Source organism: Rhododendron vialii, chromosome 11a (genome assembly GCF_030253575.1).
Source record: "Rhododendron vialii isolate Sample 1 chromosome 11a, ASM3025357v1".
In the NCBI taxonomy this organism is placed as follows: domain Eukaryota; kingdom Viridiplantae; phylum Streptophyta; class Magnoliopsida; order Ericales; family Ericaceae; genus Rhododendron; species Rhododendron vialii.
This window is the reverse complement of record NC_080567.1, coordinates 32,364,165-32,382,945: the sequence shown is the minus strand read 5'-3', so window position 1 is coordinate 32,382,945 and position 18,781 is coordinate 32,364,165. Positions and strand designations below refer to the sequence as shown.

The 18,781-nt window shown below is 38.6% G+C and overlaps 2 protein-coding genes across 3 annotated transcripts; one reads left to right on the top strand and one right to left on the bottom strand.

The window, feature by feature from the left end:
- Positions 1-183: 183 nt before the first annotated feature.
- On the bottom strand, positions 184-3,926 carry LOC131308060 (uncharacterized protein C6C3.02c). 2 transcript variants are annotated; one of them, XM_058334871.1, is made up of 5 exons: positions 3,758-3,926; positions 1,771-1,830; positions 1,514-1,597; positions 1,248-1,420; positions 184-497 (listed from the first exon to the last, which is right to left on the bottom strand). In XM_058334871.1, the coding sequence occupies exons 1-5, from the start codon at positions 3,777-3,779 to the stop codon at positions 399-401; spliced, it is 438 nt and encodes a 145-aa protein (XP_058190854.1). In that variant the 5' UTR covers positions 3,780-3,926; the 3' UTR covers positions 184-398. The 2 variants fall into 2 exon arrangements, with proteins under 2 accessions (XP_058190854.1, XP_058190855.1); XM_058334872.1 differs by having other exon boundaries at positions 1,514-1,576; positions 3,758-3,920.
- A 2,031-nt stretch (positions 3,927-5,957) lies between these two features.
- On the top strand, positions 5,958-18,109 carry LOC131307635 (dynamin-related protein 3A-like). The gene is made up of 20 exons (XM_058334254.1): positions 5,958-6,533; positions 8,796-9,078; positions 9,210-9,238; positions 9,336-9,437; positions 10,014-10,082; positions 10,168-10,227; positions 11,113-11,226; positions 12,508-12,556; positions 12,694-12,803; positions 13,284-13,376; positions 13,502-13,594; positions 13,679-13,816; positions 14,305-14,406; positions 14,538-14,633; positions 14,755-14,797; positions 15,230-15,363; positions 15,495-15,641; positions 16,241-16,293; positions 16,455-16,554; positions 17,364-18,109. Exons 1-20 carry the CDS (start codon positions 6,153-6,155, stop codon positions 17,640-17,642), a joined length of 2,475 nt encoding a protein of 824 aa, XP_058190237.1. The 5' UTR covers positions 5,958-6,152; the 3' UTR covers positions 17,643-18,109.
- The last annotated feature ends 672 nt before the right edge of the window (positions 18,110-18,781 follow it).

The following is an 18,781-nucleotide window of genomic DNA, read 5'->3' as shown; positions in this document are numbered from 1 at the left end:
ACAGCCTTGGGTTTTTTGTCTCCTTCAACCCATGTCGATATGACTCTTTTTCTCCTTCAATCCATGTCGATGTGACTCGGATCAGTTTGGGTCAGGGTTGACGTTGAGATACAAACACACGCAGCAGCAGCAGCAGGCCTTAAAAGGACTAGATGCGCAGCAACATGCAACAGCAAGAGACAATTTAACTAACAGTTCAGTCCCAGCGTCCATTCAAAACTAATTTAGGTAAGTTTTACCATCACTGCTTGAGCTTAAGTACTCGAAACATCATGTTCGGAAGCAGTCAACAACACTAACACAGATGCGGAATTTTCCGTTATAATAAAATGCCTTTCCAACAACAGTCAAAAGGCTAAATAGAGGGTTCAATGCATATAGAACCACAGCTGTAGTAATCATGCACCCATCACAGAACCAGAGTTCCTCTTGCACTCAGCCAACATATCCATGTAGAACTGACACTTGCTGATATCGTTGCCATATCCGTTCAGGCACTGCATGGAGACAAAGACCAAGAAACAACAATTAGAAGGTCCTTTTTCAGTTCATGAATAAAACAAACATCATTTATCAAAGTTGTGTACAAGTTTCGTAAGGAGGTTACACCAATACACTTGGATAACAGAACTCTTTTTTCATTGTTCTAGCTTTTAACTAAATGGCCTAGTATCTTCTATTCATTTCAATCCGGCTATACTTAAATAACTTAAATGCTTCAGATAAAGCATCAGAACCATTCATAGGAAAAACTTAACAACCTACCCAATTCTTATAAAAGCGGCCTCTCCTTTATATCTTAAGAGAGTTCTTAGAGTTGATTGAACAGTTTTCCTGGTCAAAAGATGAACTTCTTAAACTTGAACACGTTTGAATCTCAGCAAACCCCAGCTAGAGTGAGCAGGGTACAACACTTTATCTTCTTTTGTTGTTCATGTTAATGAAAAATATATATTCTATTAGTTACGCATTAGCAGCAACATTACCATCAAAGTCCAAACACATGCTTCGCCTTCAATATTTAAGACTCTGTTCATATTCCCTTCTTGGCATCCCTAAACCCATTACTTCTCCCTCACAGTCCGATTCTAGAATGAAAAAGAGAACTGATCATCCTCCACCAGCAGTTCTATTTTTCTTTCACTTTCATTTCCATATAACCATCAGTAAGAAATGATATGATTTCAACTATACTCTCATTCACGACATACAAAAGGTTGCGAACAAGTAAAAGAAGTTCTATATACATCTTGGAATGCCTTGGAATGCATGCTGCAAGCATCAGAACCCATGCTGTTTGTAGTGGGTGCTGGGGCAGGAGCTGATTCAGAAACAACAGTTTCATGTTGAATGGTGCGAGGACCCATGACTGCATCCACAGCCCTGTGTGCAACAGCACTGCCTGTACCAAATGCCATTCCTGCAAACAAGAGGAAATGAAACACAAACTTCAACCTTACGTCTAGTGCTGAGGCATGATTTATAAAAGATAGGATAACTGATATCCACATACCTTGAGCTATCGTGGCACCAAGGGCTCCAAGCATGGATCCACCACTGCCACCTTGAACAGGAGCTGGTGGAGGAGCATGGCTAACTGCAGCAACAGAAGAGTAAAGATTATGTATGTTCAAAAAATTGAGAAAATGTATAGGTTTAACTGATGAACTGTTTTAGTGTTTAAGCAAATGAAAACCAGGACTCAATTTGGTGAAACTATAAACATTCTGGAGGCGTTACATGATATATTGGCAACGCAAAAGACAGTACCTGGCTGAGGGGGGTTACGCACCGGTGCAGGACGAGGAGCTGCACGTGGTGCTGGTCTTCCTGCAACAGAATTCATACAACAGTCAAAGGATTATTAATGCAATGCAGCATAAACAAATGAAGACGCCTTAGCAAAACAAAACTACATGTTTATCGAGAGCATTCTTGTTCCTTTTTCCTTTGCAAAAACTACGTCCCGCCGTTTAAAGCTCTATATTCAAGCATCTTCTCTTTTAAAGTTTTTTCCTAGCTCTTCCTTGTGTATCCTAATGTTCAACATAAGGGGAAAAAATAAAGAGACTACATTTTATTATTGCCATCTCTGTATACGGATAGCAGTCCTTTTAGGCCTTCGTTTCTAACATATTTAAATTACGTATTCAACAACTCTCTAGGCTTTAGAGCTGGCAAGGAGGCCAACATTTTCTTCCATCTTGCTTTACTTCCACAATAATCCAAGATCCGAATATAGAATAAGCTAATAACAGAACTGGAAGTGCATTCGACAATCCCAACAAAAGCAAAGAAAAAAAATTGCAATAGGACCAACAAAATCAAGCGAGAATCACTTTGATGCAGCCACAAAAGGAAGAATAAGCTAAGATAACAATCCTAAGCAAGTGCTACTCAGATCCCTTAAGGCAAAATAAGCCACTATCTCTCTACGCAATACCTTGCAATGCCCGAAATATTTGGGAACATACCTAAGATATTGAAATTTGAAAGGTGTAATTTTTATTTCTCTATAACTTGAGAAAGTGACATTTCATGCAGGATAAATTTTAGGATTTCCCAGCATGAGTCTACCCAAAATGAAAAATACTTTTGTATTAGACCACATATATCTATTTCCGGAATTGGAGATAAAAAGTAAAAAGACAGTCCTAAGAATAGGAAAGATATAGACACTTTTGGATTGTCTTTACAGTATTGAACCTTGTGATCATATTTCTTTTTATCCATAGAGTCCTGGTCCCCTGGCATGGGTAATGTTTTGCCCCACCATCTAACAACCTTGGTGAATTTGCATCATCATGCAGGTTTAGATGAAAATTCCGAATCTTAGTGAAGTATAGAATATTCCATGTCATGCCAAAACACAACTCTCTGGCATGGCATAGCTTATGCTTTAAGTTTAAGGCGACAATTGGATAGAGTATAGACATGAATTTCAAATGAAAGGAGTATTTCATGTTCAATCTCAACAAAGATACAACTTCTAAGAGGTTTACCTATAGGGGCCTAGTGAAACTAAAGTAGAAGATGAATTAGAGATGGAAGAAGTATTTTGCAGCTAGTAGGAAAACTTTCTGGAATACGAGCCTAAGGGCTAAAGCGAGAGGCAAAACAGGATCTTTCGTGTCCACTGTCTTGCGTTAAGAGATGAAAATTACTGTAAGCATCTATAAATGACTATAATCCTGAACACAAAAGTTTTCAACGAGAACAACACCATGCTCGAATAACGAAATCCATTTATAAACTACCAAATCTATCCCATTCTCGTTGAATAAATAAGACAGCCAAATCCATCCACTTGAATCCCACATCTATCGAGACAAAGCCTAAGTCATTTAACAGCAAATGTATAAGAAGCGAATATTTACCCAATATTCGAGTCGTTTGGGGCTTCACCAACCCCATCCCCCGAAAAAAGGTACCCTACTCAAATTAAGTTTATATATATGGCAGAAGCAGAGTTTTGGATCATGAATTTGTGAAGGATTTCCAAACGAAAACCAAAACTACGAGAAACCAAATCACCAAATTTAGCTTCTCTATCGAATCTATATTTTTCCCACAGTCCAACCACACCAACCACGGGTTTAGAGGTTCCATTATCTGTTCTCCTTCCGATGCTTACCAGCGAACTAAACAGAATATTGAAAAACATAACTTTGCAAATCCAGTGGGAAATAGCAATACTAAAAACAAATCGATAACATTAACAAGTCGAATAAAGAGAAAATGAGAGACGAGCACTCACCGCCTGAGCTCCGACGAGGCATTGTGTTCCAGATACGTACGATGAAACCAAGAGTAGTGAGAGAAAGCAGAGGTTGGAAATGGGGTGTTAAACATCACCTAAAACCCCCTGGGAAAGTATTTATATCTGGGGTCCATCAGATCGGGTTCCACCAAAATCTAGATAGTTCTGATCAAGGAGTGATTTTTCAGTGCGGAGTGGGTACATTCTACGTGGTATCCGTTTGGCGCATCCGAGTCATCCAATATATTTTTGGATGACGCGGATTGGAACCCTCTTTCCCTTCTCACTCCAACACTTTCTTTCTCCTTTTTCTCTCTTCAAATTTGAGCCGTTCAAATACGCAATAGACGGTTCGGATACGCGAGCGTCATCACGTGTTACCCGCTCAGCACTGAAATTTTTCCCGTGATTAAGGGTGTATTCCATTGGAATATGCTTTCTTTTCTTTTTTTTAATATTGTTTGCGTCAGTATTGACGCACCTTGACTAATTTTCAAACTAAGCTATCTCGACTAATTTCGAGACTAAGCTAAAGACCGAGTAAACTCTCCCGGCCGTGACTCCTCTAGATTTGGAATGTTTAGCTTCGCAAGATTCGAACATGCAACCTTACAGCAAAACAAATACTTAGTAGTTTTTTCATGTTCGTTTAGGTAAGAAATTATTCATTCGTCTTAAACACCTCCTCGTAAACGCGAGGTGAGAGTGAGAGTGAGGACACGACTAAGCTGTGCCGGTGGACCACCAAATAAAATTTCCACTTGGCCAAACAATTGGGTTCCAGTGGAATAAAAGCTTGATTTTTACCCTTCAGTATAGCAGAAGTCTAATCACATGTGCATAAATTACTGTGGACACTTGAGTTATTAACAAAATTTTTATTATAAACCAATAAAGTGTTGATTAAAGATAATAAAGCTATGGTGATTCCACATAGTTTATGTAAATGTAAATTAAAGGGTTAGTTTCAAATTTCTCCCCCAAACCTATGCAAAAAGTTTTGATTTCATCCTTAAATTATGAAAAGCACCCATTTTGTCCTTCAACTACTCAATTTCAATCTATAAGGTCTGATCATTAACGGAGGTTCGAAAATCAGACAAAAAAAAATCTTCCATGTGCTTTTCACGTTTGAATTTTCCCCAAACCTTAGGGGCAAAAATATCACTTCACATTAGATAATAAATTTTTACTCATTAAATTTCTCTTGTTGGGATGAACTAATAAATTTAAAATATATATATATATTAATAAATGCTAAAAAATTAAATAAGAAAAAAAAAGTTCGACTTCAATATTAAGCCAAATCAGCCTAGTGGAGTTGTGATTTGTAAAGAATTTAAGGATATTATGAGGGAAATGTCACAAATTAACATATATCGTATTTTTTTTTCATATATGCACCACGGAGTGGGTATAGTGACGAGTCCTTTAACAAAAATCGAAGATGATTTCATTCCTTAACAACTCAATATTCTGCTTTGCAAAATAAGAATTTAAAAATAATGCATTAATTTTTGACAAGTTACCCGACGTTGACAAATTTTTTCGACTTTATTAAAAAACTGATTTTCCTTATTTTAAAAAACACGTGTTTTAGGCTCTTTTTTAACTTGTGGAAATACGTGAAAAAGAAAGGAAAAAATTTAAAATTTTCTCTCTCCTTGTTTGGTTCTAAAGGAAGAGAATGAAAATTTTCACCTTTTTCGGTTCCAAAGAGAGGGCTACGATAATTTTCATAGTCTGGCACAACTTTCCTCTCAATATCTCTTCAAAATTTCCCACTAGTATTTTTCCTCCCTATTATTTTCTCTTCTTTTCCATTTTTTCTTCCCACAAGTTCCAAACGGAACCTTATCATTGGAACGGTCAACGGTGTATGGGGAGTGTCATTCCATCTATACGAGCCCAATGATCGAGAAGTTTTTAGGTACCGAGCGGATATCATGTGGTGGTATTCGTCGGTGATCCAGACTGTCTAAACGTGTTTTGAATGGTCTATATTTATGTCCTCTCTCCCCTCATCTCAATATTTTAAAATCCGAACTGTCTGAATTGTCCAAAATTCAAACAGTTCGAAATACGTTTGGACGGTCCAAATCAACGACGGATAACACGTGCACCCAAAAAAAAAAAAAAAAACTAATCAATCCAGCATAAACCCAATCGAAGTCTAGAACCACACCACCCCACCCCAAATCCAATCAACCCTCTCTCTTGATTGGGCGCCACGAAAAAAAAGAGCCTCTTCACCCCTTTCTCCAAAAAAATTTCAAACTCTCTCTCTCCCCACCCCCTCCACCGTCCCACACCTCTCACGCCTCTCTAGGGTTTCACCGATCTCCACAACTCCCCTCTCCTCTCTCTCTCGCATCCACATCGATTCCTATCTATGGCCGACGAACCGCTTACTTCATCTCAACCCTCCCCTTCCCCTCCCTCCTCCAATGCCGCTCCCTTAGGCCACTCCGTGATCCCAATCGTGAACAAGCTCCAGGACATATTCGCCCAGCTCGGTAGCCAGTCCACGATCGAGCTCCCCCAGGTCGCCGTCGTCGGCAGCCAGAGCAGCGGCAAGTCCAGCGTCCTCGAGGCCCTCGTCGGCCGCGACTTCCTCCCCAGGGGCTCCGACATCTGCACGCGGCGTCCGCTCGTGCTCCAGCTCCTGCAGATTAAGCGCAAGCCGGATGGCACCGAGGAGGAGTACGGCGAGTTCTTGCACTTGCCTGGGAAGAGGTTTTACGACTTCGGCGATATAAGGAGGGAAATTCAGGTATTATTCGGTTCGCGCTCGTATGGTTTTGTTTCTTTTGAATGAAGAAAACTTAGACTTGTATTTAGTTCTATATGGTCACTGAATTTAGACCAGCATTTAGCTCCATACGGTCACTGATTCACTGACAAAATATCAAGTTTCTATGCCTTTTATCCGTTGAACTGAGAGCGGTTGTTAGATTCGGTAGTTTCTGTAGAGACTGTTATGATTTGAATCACATTCGGTTCGTGCATAGTGGCACTGTATTTTGTTTTTACGAAGAAAAATTGGAACAGTATTCAGTTGTATATGGTCACTGAGAAAAGCTCGAGGCTTTATGCATTTTTATCAGTTGAAATGGGGGCGGTGGTTAGATTCAGTAGAGGTTTTATGAGTATTGAGGTAATATCTGGTTCGTGCATCGCATTGTATTGCCTTTCTAAAAGAGAAGTTAGACCAGTATTCAGTTCTACATGGCCACTGAGAAATTGAGGTGCTGTTTGGTTTGTGCATTGTATTGTATTGTATTGCTTTTTTATAGGAAGAGAAGTTTGACTAGTATTCAGTTCTACATGATATCTGAGAAAATATGGAGTTTGTATGTGTTTCTATCAGTCGAACTGAGAGCCATTGCTAGATTTGGTAGAGGTATTACGATTCTAATGATATTCCGGGAGGAATTGAGGGCGCCCTTCAGTACCTCACTCTCACCAAACCTGACATCTGTTATGCCGTTGATCAAGTTTGTCAGTTCATGAATGGCCTCGGCCCCTCGCCACGGTAAATCCCCGGGCTGTAAAATGCATCTTGCGATATCTGAAGGGTTCTCTTGGCCTGACCGTCACTCAGGGACCGTTAACCATCTTCTTTTCATTCTCGGATACCAAGTCGCTGACTGGGCTGGCTCTACTGGCTCCCATGGCTTCTAAGGTTATCGCCTCCATGTTCTCCCCTAACCTTCTCTTATGAGCCAGTTTGAGCTCCCCTATCTGGATCCTTTCCAATCCCTATGCGGTTCAAACGGCATCCGGTTGAGCTGAAGCAACTTATGCCTTGTTTGTTTCCCCTTTTGAAAAAAAAAATTCAACTCAAAAAATACTCATTTCTCCTACTTCCAATCATTACTCTTCACTCATTACCCTATCTCCAATTATTATTCTCATTTCTCTCTCTATCTCTCTCCACTCAATACCCCTACTTGCAATCATTACTCTCATTTCTCTCTCCAAAAAATTTCTCAAAAACTCATCCAAACATAGCATTAGGAGTCTGATGCAATCAAATCAAGGGATAGATTCATAAGAGTGATAAATCCCAAAATGGGATATAAGGAGCAAAAGCTCTCTATATTCTTTTATCAATACGTAAAAAAAAACACTAACTAATGGGGGCACAAGACACCTATTTATAGACTCAAAACCCTACACACACTAAAGACACTAAAATGACAACAATACCCCTAAATCCTATTGCATCAGAATCTTAGTAGAATCGAGAGAATTTGTTTGAATTAGGAATTACGCTATGGAGGACACTATAACTGTTTAGTGTGCTTCTGTAGTAGCGTCTTTGTTTCGAAACAATCACAATGTGGGAATAAGTGTTTCTTTATGGTGGGATAGTTTTTTACTTGGAAAAGAAAACTTCGGAAAAGAACATCCACACATGCTATAAAATGTAGAGCAATGCCTTTATTTTATGCTCTTCTGGAATATCAGAGAGATAGGTATTACTGATAAATATTTAGTTTGTGACACAGTGTGGTAGGTTCATATTATTCCACAATGCGCGGTGTTTGGGACCAGGAAATTAAGAGAGGATGGTCGTTTTGATTATATGGGATTGTTCTATATCCATGTATCCAACGCCGCCAGAATTTAGTGATCTTTATGATATCTGAATGGTTAAATAATAAATGGAGATATAAGACCTGAGATCATGGAAAACGTGTCTGTATCAAACATCAGGCCGATTGAAAGGTAGAAAACATCACACTCATGCTTATTTAATGCATTAAAGTTGGTCTAATAGTTTTCAAAAACAGCAGTAGAATGCTGTAACGGTAAGAACGGTGGTTACTGAATTTCTGAAAACAGCAGTAGTATGATTTCTACCTTAGATTATAGACGAATAAAAAGAATATGATAACAAAAGAAAATAATGAAAAACTAAAAACAATAAAAGGAACAAAGTACAAAAATCCCCCCAGTAGAAAGAAAAAGTCTGCATTCTTTGTATATTTTCTCCCTTTTGCATCTCAATAATTTGCATTCACTCTAGGCTGAGACTGAGAGGGAAGCAGGAGGAAACAAAGGTGTTACTGACAAGCAGATTCGTTTGAAGATTTTTTCACCAAATGTTCTTGATATCACACTGGTGGATTTGCCTGGTATTACGAAGGTTCCTGTCGGTGACCAGCCTTCTGACATTGAAGCACGGATTAGGACAATGATAATGTCATATATTAAGCTCCCAAGTTGTTTAATACTAGCTGTTACACCAGCAAATTCTGACTTGGCAAATTCAGATGCTCTCCAGATAGCTGGAAATGCCGATCCTGATGGTAATTTCTGCTTTCTGTCTCTATTTTTTTTCTATAGTATCAATTAAGGTAAAGGAGCTGAATGTTTATCTGTTGCAGGATGACATCACCATTTAACACTGTTGCTTATGCATTTCACTTTCTTTTGACAGGTTATCGAACCATTGGTGTGATCACAAAGGTGCCAATAAGTGAAATATAATTTTCATGTGTCTGTATTATGCTTTTAGTGCTAGATAGATTCTGACACAAGTTAATAACTCTTGTTGTTGCTTCAGTTGGATATTATGGACAGAGGTACAGATGCCCGCAATTTTTTGCTGGGAAAAGTAATTCCTCTTCGGCTTGGTTATGTAGGTGTTGTGAATCGTAGTCAAGAGGTAATCCTTTATTTTTGGTACTTCCCTTTTGTGTTTGGCGAAGCCATTTTACGACCCTAAACAACATTTAGTGTGAAAATAACCAATGGTGATGCGTGATTTCTAGATGTTTGTTCGTATGGTTTGATAGGATATAGTCAGACTTAACAGTTTCTTATCATTATTTTAGTTTTTCTGAGAAAAATGGTTAGTCGTATTTTACTTGTGACTTATCTATTGCTTTTGTGATCCCTCAAAATCAATTTGGTTATTTTCTCTTATGTACGAATAGTTAATACTCAATTTGTGTGGTTCGTGTTGAATCAGACGGTGATTGATTTGTTTTGATTCACAAAAGTAGGTTCCCATTCGAGATATAATTCTTGATTCATTATTTGTGGTTTGGAAACTGGATAACAAAGCAGAGAGTGGTCTGCATAACGTGTAGGGAAATACTGAAATTCTGTAGAATCATCGAATGTAAGGCATCTGGTATATTTTTAATGTAAGGCGTCTAGTATCTTTTTATTAGTAGGTATGTTCAATTTGTAAGGTTGTTGGCTTCTGGTCTAATCAGTTGGTATCATCACTGTACAGGACATTATGCTCAACCGGAGTATTAAGGATGCACTTGTTGCTGAGGAGAAGTTCTTTCGCAGTCGTCCAGTATGACCCTACTGTTTCATCAATTCTCTATTTGACACTGTTTGCGGCCAAACTATTTGTTATATGTATCTTTATATGTACGTAGGTGTATAGTGATCTTGCAGATCGCTGTGGTGTCCCCCAGTTGGCAAAGAAACTGAACCAGGTACAACCATATGATACTTAGTTGCTTATGGTATCTCATGCTCTTTGAAAATGGGTGTCTCATTTTAACCATAATATCTTTGTTTGTTTGCAACATCCCATGCATGAAGACAAACAGATTGGTTTCTGTTTTGGGTAAATGTTTTTGAGGTGTTATAGTGGCTGTGGTTCAATTTCTTATATTTCCTTTATTTCATTACTGGTTTCTTTCTTAATTGGGGTTGTATGTGGATCGTCCCCTGCACAATTTCAAATACAAACTCCTTGTTGCTAATCAGCAATGAGGGGAAAAGACGGATGAGGGATGGCAAATACATCGGTTATGGGATGCATAGCATCCCTATTATGGCCTAGGGCTTCCCCAGACTTTGCCAGACCCCAGTTTATGGTCTATCAAAGCTGCTCTCCATGAACTGCCTCACCCAGCCCTTGCCTGCTACTGCCTGGATTTGGGTTATAGATGCAAACGATCTTACTGCAATGAAACAATTACACAAATGGACGTACGTGAGATTGAACATAGTGATCAGTCCATTCTACCCAAAAAACTGATTAGCCTCCGTCTTAGCAAGGTGTAGCGATCACTTTCTCCATCTTACCCCTCCCAACACTGGTAACCATGCCAAATTTACTTTATTTAACCCTTAAGTCCTGAACAGTTAGACCTTCATCCTCTCAGTTTGAAGCCATGTGGCATGGCAGCGAACAAATTTCTCCGTTCTTTTGTCATCTTACTCATTTCTACACGCATGCACATCTCCTCTTTTGTATTCTTTTAATGCCTCTTGTATGAATCAGGTATCTTGTCTTTTTTGAACTTTTCTGATGGTTAAATAATTTGGGAAGGCTACAGGTTTCATTGAAAACTTCAACCTGTCTTATGCAGATTTTAGTACAACACATCAAGACTCTACTTCCAGGGTTGAAGTCACGCATAAGCACTGCACTGGTTTCTGTTGCGAAGGAGCACGCCAGCTATGGAGAAATCACTGAGTCAAAGGCAGGACTTCTTGCTCACTATAGTTTCCACTAGATTGTACTTGGAATTTACTGCTAAACTCATTTGGAGATTATTCCCTTCGTGTATTGTGTATCTTTTTTTTTTTAGAATCTTCCAGTTTGGCCCAGCAGTTTAACATCGTCACTGTTATCAACCAAAATTTCAGTGGTCTTGCATTCGACTTCTACTGGCAACACCTTGGCTTATCTAGTATATGAAATCATCTTTTCGTTGTTGAGAACCCGCCAGCTGTCAACCAAAACTCAGACGTCTTGTGCTTGACTTCTATTGGCAACACCTTGTCTCACCTTGTGTGTGGGTCTTGCAGGCAGGGCCGCACATCCTGGGTTAATTATACTGGGGTGGTCTAATATGGCCCTACCCGAGGCCGGTTCCAGGTTACAAACCAAATGCAGACGGAGTAAGGGGCACGTGGGGTTGTGGGCCCCAGTCAAAACATAAAAAAATTAAGTGCTGATATTTTCACGTATTTTTAATAATTATTTTAGTGTCTGAAAACTTTTCCTCAATGGTGATTGTTTTGCAATTATTGGCTTACAGAATGTTTTTTTCTAGCTGAGGCATTGACTAGTTGAATTTTTTTTTCAACAAATATTTTTAAAAGATAGTCGTGAACCATCTCATTTTGAAAATGAAGAGTTAGTTGTAGTTATATTCAAATTTAATGAATAATAGTCTATGTTTTGTGCTTATTTTTAGACACGTTTGTTGAAAGCATTCATTATAATTTGTGGTTAGAAATGGATGTCTTAGAATTAGGTGGGTATGAAAATAAGTATTCGCAGTCATACTTAGCAGGGTGCCCCAACTTTGTCAAAAACCCTTGGTCCACCACTGTTACCATTAATTATTGATCATCAAAAGTTCTCGTGATTATGCTCAAGGTCACTGGTATGTTCCTCTGAAAATTATGCCTAGTCATGGTTCTGGCTTTTTCCCTCAGCATATGGTAGTGAAGAAGATCATGGTTAGAACGTTGCCTGCGCATGGGCAGCGTAATGGACTAACAGAAGGTTCACATTTCTACATCGATCTACTCTGGATAGGCAGTTTTGAATGTAAACCAGTTTTCTTTAGGATTTAGGTGTCTGTTTGATTTTAAGTTAATAACGTTTCTCACGGTGGTGGTAAGTTGTGTCCACTTATATTTCAACATGTTTTAATGTTCTTCTTAGTTCGCAAAGTTGTAGTCTCTGCATAATGACGCTCTACTGCTGTGTTTGATCTTACACTTATTACATCTCTTTTCCTAATTAACAGGCTGGTCAGGGAGCTCTTCTTCTGAACATTCTATCCAAGTACTCTGAAGGTAAAGTAAATTTGGCTCCACGTACCTCACTCTCTTTTGAGCCATAAGTGTTCACGTTTTTTGAAGAATCCCTGGCCCTATGTATGGTCACTGGTGGATCCTTATTGACGGCAACATCTATTTCTTGTTGGAAGCAGCATTTTCTTCGATGATAGAGGGGAAAAATGAAGAAATGTCAACTTCTGAGCTGTCCGGTGGTGCAAGGATACATTATATTTTCCAGTCAATATTTGTAAAAAGTTTGGAGGTGTGTTTTTTTAACAATAGTACCTCATTTGGCATGTCTTCTGTTGGTCTAGATTGAATGAATACTTTTTCTCCATTACATGGGAGTGCAGAAGTTTTATTCTCCCAGTTTTGCCCGCACTAAAGTCCTGATTTTGTATTTTATACGGTCATTATTCATGTCGTGTCCCGGAGACGGGGGACAGCGTGAGGTCTCTCTTGTCTCGTTTTCGCTGTCTTTGCAGCAATTAGATGGAATATACGTGAAGCAATCGATTCCAGCTAGGGTGTTTTACATGCATACCTTATAGTTTCAAATAGCTCTTTGAATTGCCCTTTAGAAGTCCATTACCATTTTCACCTTGGGAACTGGCAGCTAACTTTCTAAATGATACTGTTATCCGTGCTGTAATGGTAACTGCCTAACTGGGAGTGGGAACCAGTGTGAACTTGGATCCCGTATTAAACTATCGAATTTGAGAAGGCTTAATGCTTGTTGCAGGAGGTGGATCCATGTGAGGACTTAACTGATGATGATATCCGAACTGCCATTCAGAATGCTACTGGTCCTAAATCAGCATTATTTGTACCAGAGGTATTTTTTTTTATTTTGTTTGTCTAATTGGAAAACTTGAATGCTTCCCTTGCAATTGGTTTTGATCTTTTGTTCCTGTTGTGGCAAGAAAACTCATCATGTTAGTTTTATCTCCTAATTTGTAGATTCCATTTGAAGTTCTTGTTCGAAGGCAAATAGCTCGTCTGCTAGACCCAAGCCTTCAATGTGCTAGGTTTATCTACGATGAACTAATTAAGGTAAGAAAACTTTTAATGGCTATCTTTCTTGGTTATCTGGTGTTGGACTTGCACCTAGGCAACTGATTTCTGTCTCCATTTTAGATGAGCCATCGGTGTATGGTCAATGAACTACAGAGATTTCCGGTTTTAAGAAAGCGCATGGATGAGGTTGTAGGGAACTTTTTGCGAGAAGGCCTTGAACCCTCGGAGACAATGATTGGACACATAATTGAAATGGAGGTATGCCTGAATTGGTGATTTCTTATCTGTTCCTGCTTGTTCCAGATGCATATATTTGGTAAAGAACTAAGGTGGAGTGTCTTTTCCAAGCTGCTCTGGGCTTGCTTCCATTGGTGTTCTTGTAAATTTGACTCAGTTGTATCTAAGTTTTTATCTCGGCATTTGTTTCGTCTCATCATGAGAAAATTATCTGATACTGTTCTGGGCTGCTAAGCCTGCTATTCGTCTTCTATGGGTGTCTCTGGGGCTGCTCCTTGGATTTCTTGATGCAAAATCTTTCCTTTTATTTTATCTGCACTTGTGATTTATTCTTTGTAGTTACGGTCAATATTTTTCTTGATTCCTTGTGTTCTAGTCCTTGCCTTTTAGGTATTGTAAAGTAAGCATGTGTACTATTGTTTGAATTAGTGCTTGTTGACATTCTTTAACTTGATGAGTTTTATGCAACTATTTGAAGACTGAGGCAATTTATCGAATTTGTGTTGCAGATGGACTACATAAACACTTCCCACCCAAATTTTATAGGTGGGAGCAAAGCTGTGGAGATGGCAGTCAAGTCCAATAGGGTAGCTCCTATTACTAGGCCAAAGGTATGCTGCTATTTCTTATTTCAAGTATTGGATATGCTGCAGCTTCACAACTGTTTCAATTGCTTCTTCTCCTTCGTCGATCTCTTTTTCTGCATATTACTGTAGAATATTATTGGGTGTATTTCTGATAGGATTCGGTAGATCCAGAAAAGGTACCAACATCCGAAAGAAGTCTGAAATCTCGGGCTATTCTTGCCAGACCAGTAAATGGAATTGTCCCAGAGCAGGTATCTTAGTTTGTTTGTCTATTTCATCAGCTGTCACTAGTTTTATTTTTTGTCTAAATCCTTGTTACTATTAGTTTAATTCAATTGTCTACTCATTTCATGTTTTTGTTGGGTGTCATAGGGAGTTCGGCCTGTTGCAGATGTTGAGAAAGCGGCACCTTCTGGTATAAGTACTCCTGCTTATAGTTTCCTCCTCATTGACATACTCCCTCTCCCCAAAATTTTGGTCCAACTTTCTTTTTTTTGGATGTCCCATGCCTTTTTAAGCCCTCATCCCCATGCAAATTCAAAACAAAAGTGGAGGGAAAAATACACTATTGTCTAAAATATTATTGCATTTCAAAAAAGGAGGGTGAACTTGGAAATTTACATGTTTTGAAGAGGTAATTGTGTTTCTTTAAAAAGCTGGAGTTCCATAAAGGGACCAAAATTTTGGGACAGAGGGATTAGTTTGCAAGAAGGCTGTAGGAACTTTCATTCAGTTATCTAGTTTTCTTTTTCCTTAAGCTATTCTGACTCCCAAATCATCGTTTTTAAAGAAGCGACTAATTTCTTTCTATGAGACAACTAATTTTCGTTGATTTATGATTAACTAGGGAGCTGGGGGATTTCATCAATTTTTGGTGGGTCGGATAGTCGCCCGTCTGTCAAAGAGAACCCAACAAGTAATTCTTTTAGGGAACCTGTTCAGAGCATGGAGCACTCCTTTTCTATGATTCATTTGAGAGAGGTAAGTGAAAAAGGTCTTATCTCCGGATATGATTATTGTGTCAATCTTTCTATTAATTGTTACTTGAATAAGGTTTGTTTATTCATGGTTACAAGTTATATAGTGCTGACAAATGTATCTATTTTTTGAAGCCCCCAACCATCTTGAGGCCCTCAGAGACCCATTCAGAGCAGGAGTCTAATGAAATAAAAATCACAAAACTGCTGTTGAGCTCATACTACGACATTGTTAGGAAAAACATTGAGGATTCTGTTCCTAAAGCAATTATGCACTTCCTGGTAACTGCTCTTGCCACTTATGTTTCTTTTCCTTGTTTTCCTCTTGTTCTTTGATTATCACAGTGTGATTTTAGCACCTAATATTTACAAGTTTTGGGGGGTGTGCACTATGGTTCAGTAGGAATTCTGATCTCCTTTTGATTTAGATAGACTATTATATAGTATTGCAGCGAGTGTGGAGTTGTTGACTTTTGAATTCGATAGCTGGTTGGCTGAGGCCAAATATGTTGGGGAACATTTGACTAGTCAAACTTGGTCAAATTATTTGTAGTTTGAAAACTCCAAATCCCTCAGTTTTGAGAGGGAAACATATACACATTCCTGTCATGATTGTATAATACATGGTCTTTTCTGTCATCTTGTTAATTTTTCATTAAAAATATTGGTCCGATCAAGTAAAATATCGAATGCTGTGGTTACTGGTTGGGCAGTTGAATGCCCCCTTAATGATTATTACTATTAAACTTTCTTGGTTTAGTTATAGTGTTATACAAATAGTAATAAATTTCTTTGTCTGCTTTTTGACATTTTCAACGGGTGGATATATGAACATTAAGCATTCCATGCATTTTGACACAATAGTTTTTATCAATTACCAGGTAAATCACACGAAAAGAGAGATGCACAATGTCTTCATTAAAAAGCTTTACAGGTAACATGGTTTGTCAAAATGTCATTCACACTCTTTGCTGTTTTTTCTTTTAATAGCCTGCGTACTATTGTTGGTATTGTTTAATACTCCAATGCTTTTGTTAGATATTGTCCTGTGTGGTGATTGTGATGCTTGTGTTTTCATCTTATGATCTGAAACAGAGACAACCTGTTTGAAGAGATGTTGCAGGAGCCTGACGAGGTTGCAATGAAGAGAAAGCGCACCCGGGAGACACTCCGTGTGCTTCAGCAGGCTTTCCGGGTGTGTTTCCTTTAATTCCTTGCATGTTTAAGAAGACACATCTAATGCTAAATCATCCATTACATCCACATATTAGGCTTCTAAGATTTTGTCCACTTCTCTTTTTCTTCTCTCTGTACGTGTTAGGATGGGGGAAGTGGATTTTTCATCTGATCTCTAGCTAGCATCAGCCTTATCAAAAGCAGCTTTTTGAAAATTGATGTGTTTCCTGGTGTCATGCTCGTTAGCTCAAATTGCTTTTTTCCACCCATTGTCATCTGTAGATGTTTCTGTTAGATGGGATCAATGGTGGAGTAGGCTGCATTATGGCGAATATTTACATACTACTTATCGAACCAAGAAAATGAGTTACAACTTATCAAACCATGTTTTTGAACAAAAGCAAACCATGCTGATTTGGTTGGGTTCAATTCTCAAGTCATGGTCGCGTCTGGGTGTAAGTTTTGGGAATCAACCTAGACATTTTTCTTCAGATTAGGCATCAATCATACCCGACTCAACCCATGTGGACCCCCAGGCTTTCAGGACACAGAAAAGTTTAAGAGACATCATTTGGTTGTGCTGCTTTTCAAAATTGTGCCTACTAAATATGATTGCTTCGACTGGACACTTTTGTGTTTGTCAGAGAAATAAGACAGGAAGATATCCCATATATACTTTCTGGATGCCATAACCAATTTATGGGGGGAATAGTTTGGTGCATGTGTTCTATACCATTAAACCAAAATCTTTTCCTTGATATAGCTACTCTTCTTTCTTCCTTTATTTGTTTTGTTGGTGGGTAATTTTCTTCTCCTCTTCTTTTCTAGACATTGGATGAATTGCCACTAGAAGCTGACACAGTTGAGAGGGGTTACAGTCTGAGTAATGATCCAACGGGCTTGCCCAAGATCCACGGGCTCCCAACATCATCCATGTATTCGACAAGCAGTGGTTCGTATGATTCCTACACAGCCTCTCCCAAAAACCCCAAGTCCCGTAAGTCATCTCACTCTGGAGAGCTACAATCGCCTTTCTATGGTTATTCAGAAGCAAATGGAGGTGGACGCAATTCCGTTCTGGGTCTTTACCCTACAGTTGATATGTAAGACCACCTGAAAGAATACATGGGACCACGTTTGTCAACGCGTCGTGTGGGTTTTGAAATTCCTGTTCAACATTCTTTCAAGATATATGGAGAACATTGTTGTGGGTCTGGCTGCATCAGAGTTGGTATTTTGAACTCTAGGTGAGGTACGAGTCCGATGTTAACCATTGGCTTGACAGGCATATATTTTTCTTATATTCCCTTATAAGTACAATTGGTGTCAAACGCATTGTTTATATAGCTCCGAAAAGAATAACGAGAGCAGTTAATTCCTCCTGTATGATAGTAAAATCTTATATTTCCAGTGTTCAATTTTTTTAATCAGTTGCTTTAAGCCCAAAAATCTGTAGATTTTTACTGGGAAATGATGTTTTGGTTATTGTTTTCCATCCTGTGTTGATAGCGGACTAGTGGATTGTAACTGATATGATTAGTTGGTTAATGATAGTAAGGTGTATTTTGATGCTCTCTCTCTCTCTCTCTCTCTCTCTCTCTCTCTCTTCAAAAATAAGTGCCGACGTATAGAATGCCCGTACAGTGGGTAGTAGAATGTCTGAATGCTTCTACCAAAAAAAAAAGGAATGTCTGAATGCAAACCCATAAACCTAACCCTACCCATCTCTTTTCATGACTCGTTTGTTAGATTCAGGAGCAATTTCCAGAGGCAGGAAAATATCTAATGTGTCGGTTTGGATGATGATTAATAATAATGCAGTGAGTTACCCAATTATCGTCTCGAGTTCATAAAGTTACTTTGGGTTAACAGTTGATTTTTCCCCAAGACTTTCTCCACTGCCCATGTACATAAACTGACAAGTAGAATGGGGGTGAAAACATATAGTCATTTTCTGCTCGACCATTCACGTAATTACCTTCCAATCGGAAAATAATATTGCCCTTCCATATGTACCGGAAAAAAAAATAAAATCATCGTAGGTTGCTTGTCTATTTTCGGCAGTTGTGATTGGCAAAATATGGATTTTTTGCTGTCAATTGTTGAGCAGAATAAGAAAGCTTATCCACAAAAAATCCACACAAAAAAATAAAAAAATTTATTGGTCAGATTAAAGAAAATTGTCGGAAAGAATCCAAACAAATATGCCACATCAAGGGAAGCTAAGTTTAAAAGAAAAACGATTG

What these genes read in the sequence shown, in the direction of transcription:
- LOC131308060 (XM_058334871.1), bottom strand. Translation starts at nt 3,779, where the DNA reads ATGCCTCGTCGGAGCTCAGGCG. An exon ending in GCCTCGTCGGAGCTCAGGCG is followed by an intron (nt 1,831 to 3,757) that starts GTGAGTGCTCGT and finishes ATTCTGTTGCAG; the next exon opens with GAAGACCAGCACCACGTGCA. An exon ending in GCGTAACCCCCCTCAGCCAG is followed by an intron (nt 1,598 to 1,770) that starts GTACTGTCTTTT and finishes CTGTTGCTGCAG; the next exon opens with TTAGCCATGCTCCTCCACCA.
- LOC131307635 (XM_058334254.1), top strand. Translation starts at nt 6,153, where the DNA reads ATGGCCGACGAACCGCTTACTTCATCTCAACCCTCCCCTTCCCCTCCC. An exon ending in GACACATAATTGAAATGGAG is followed by an intron (nt 13,817 to 14,304) that starts GTATGCCTGAAT and finishes TTTGTGTTGCAG; the next exon opens with ATGGACTACATAAACACTTC. An exon ending in ATGGAATTGTCCCAGAGCAG is followed by an intron (nt 14,634 to 14,754) that starts GTATCTTAGTTT and finishes TGGGTGTCATAG; the next exon opens with GGAGTTCGGCCTGTTGCAGA.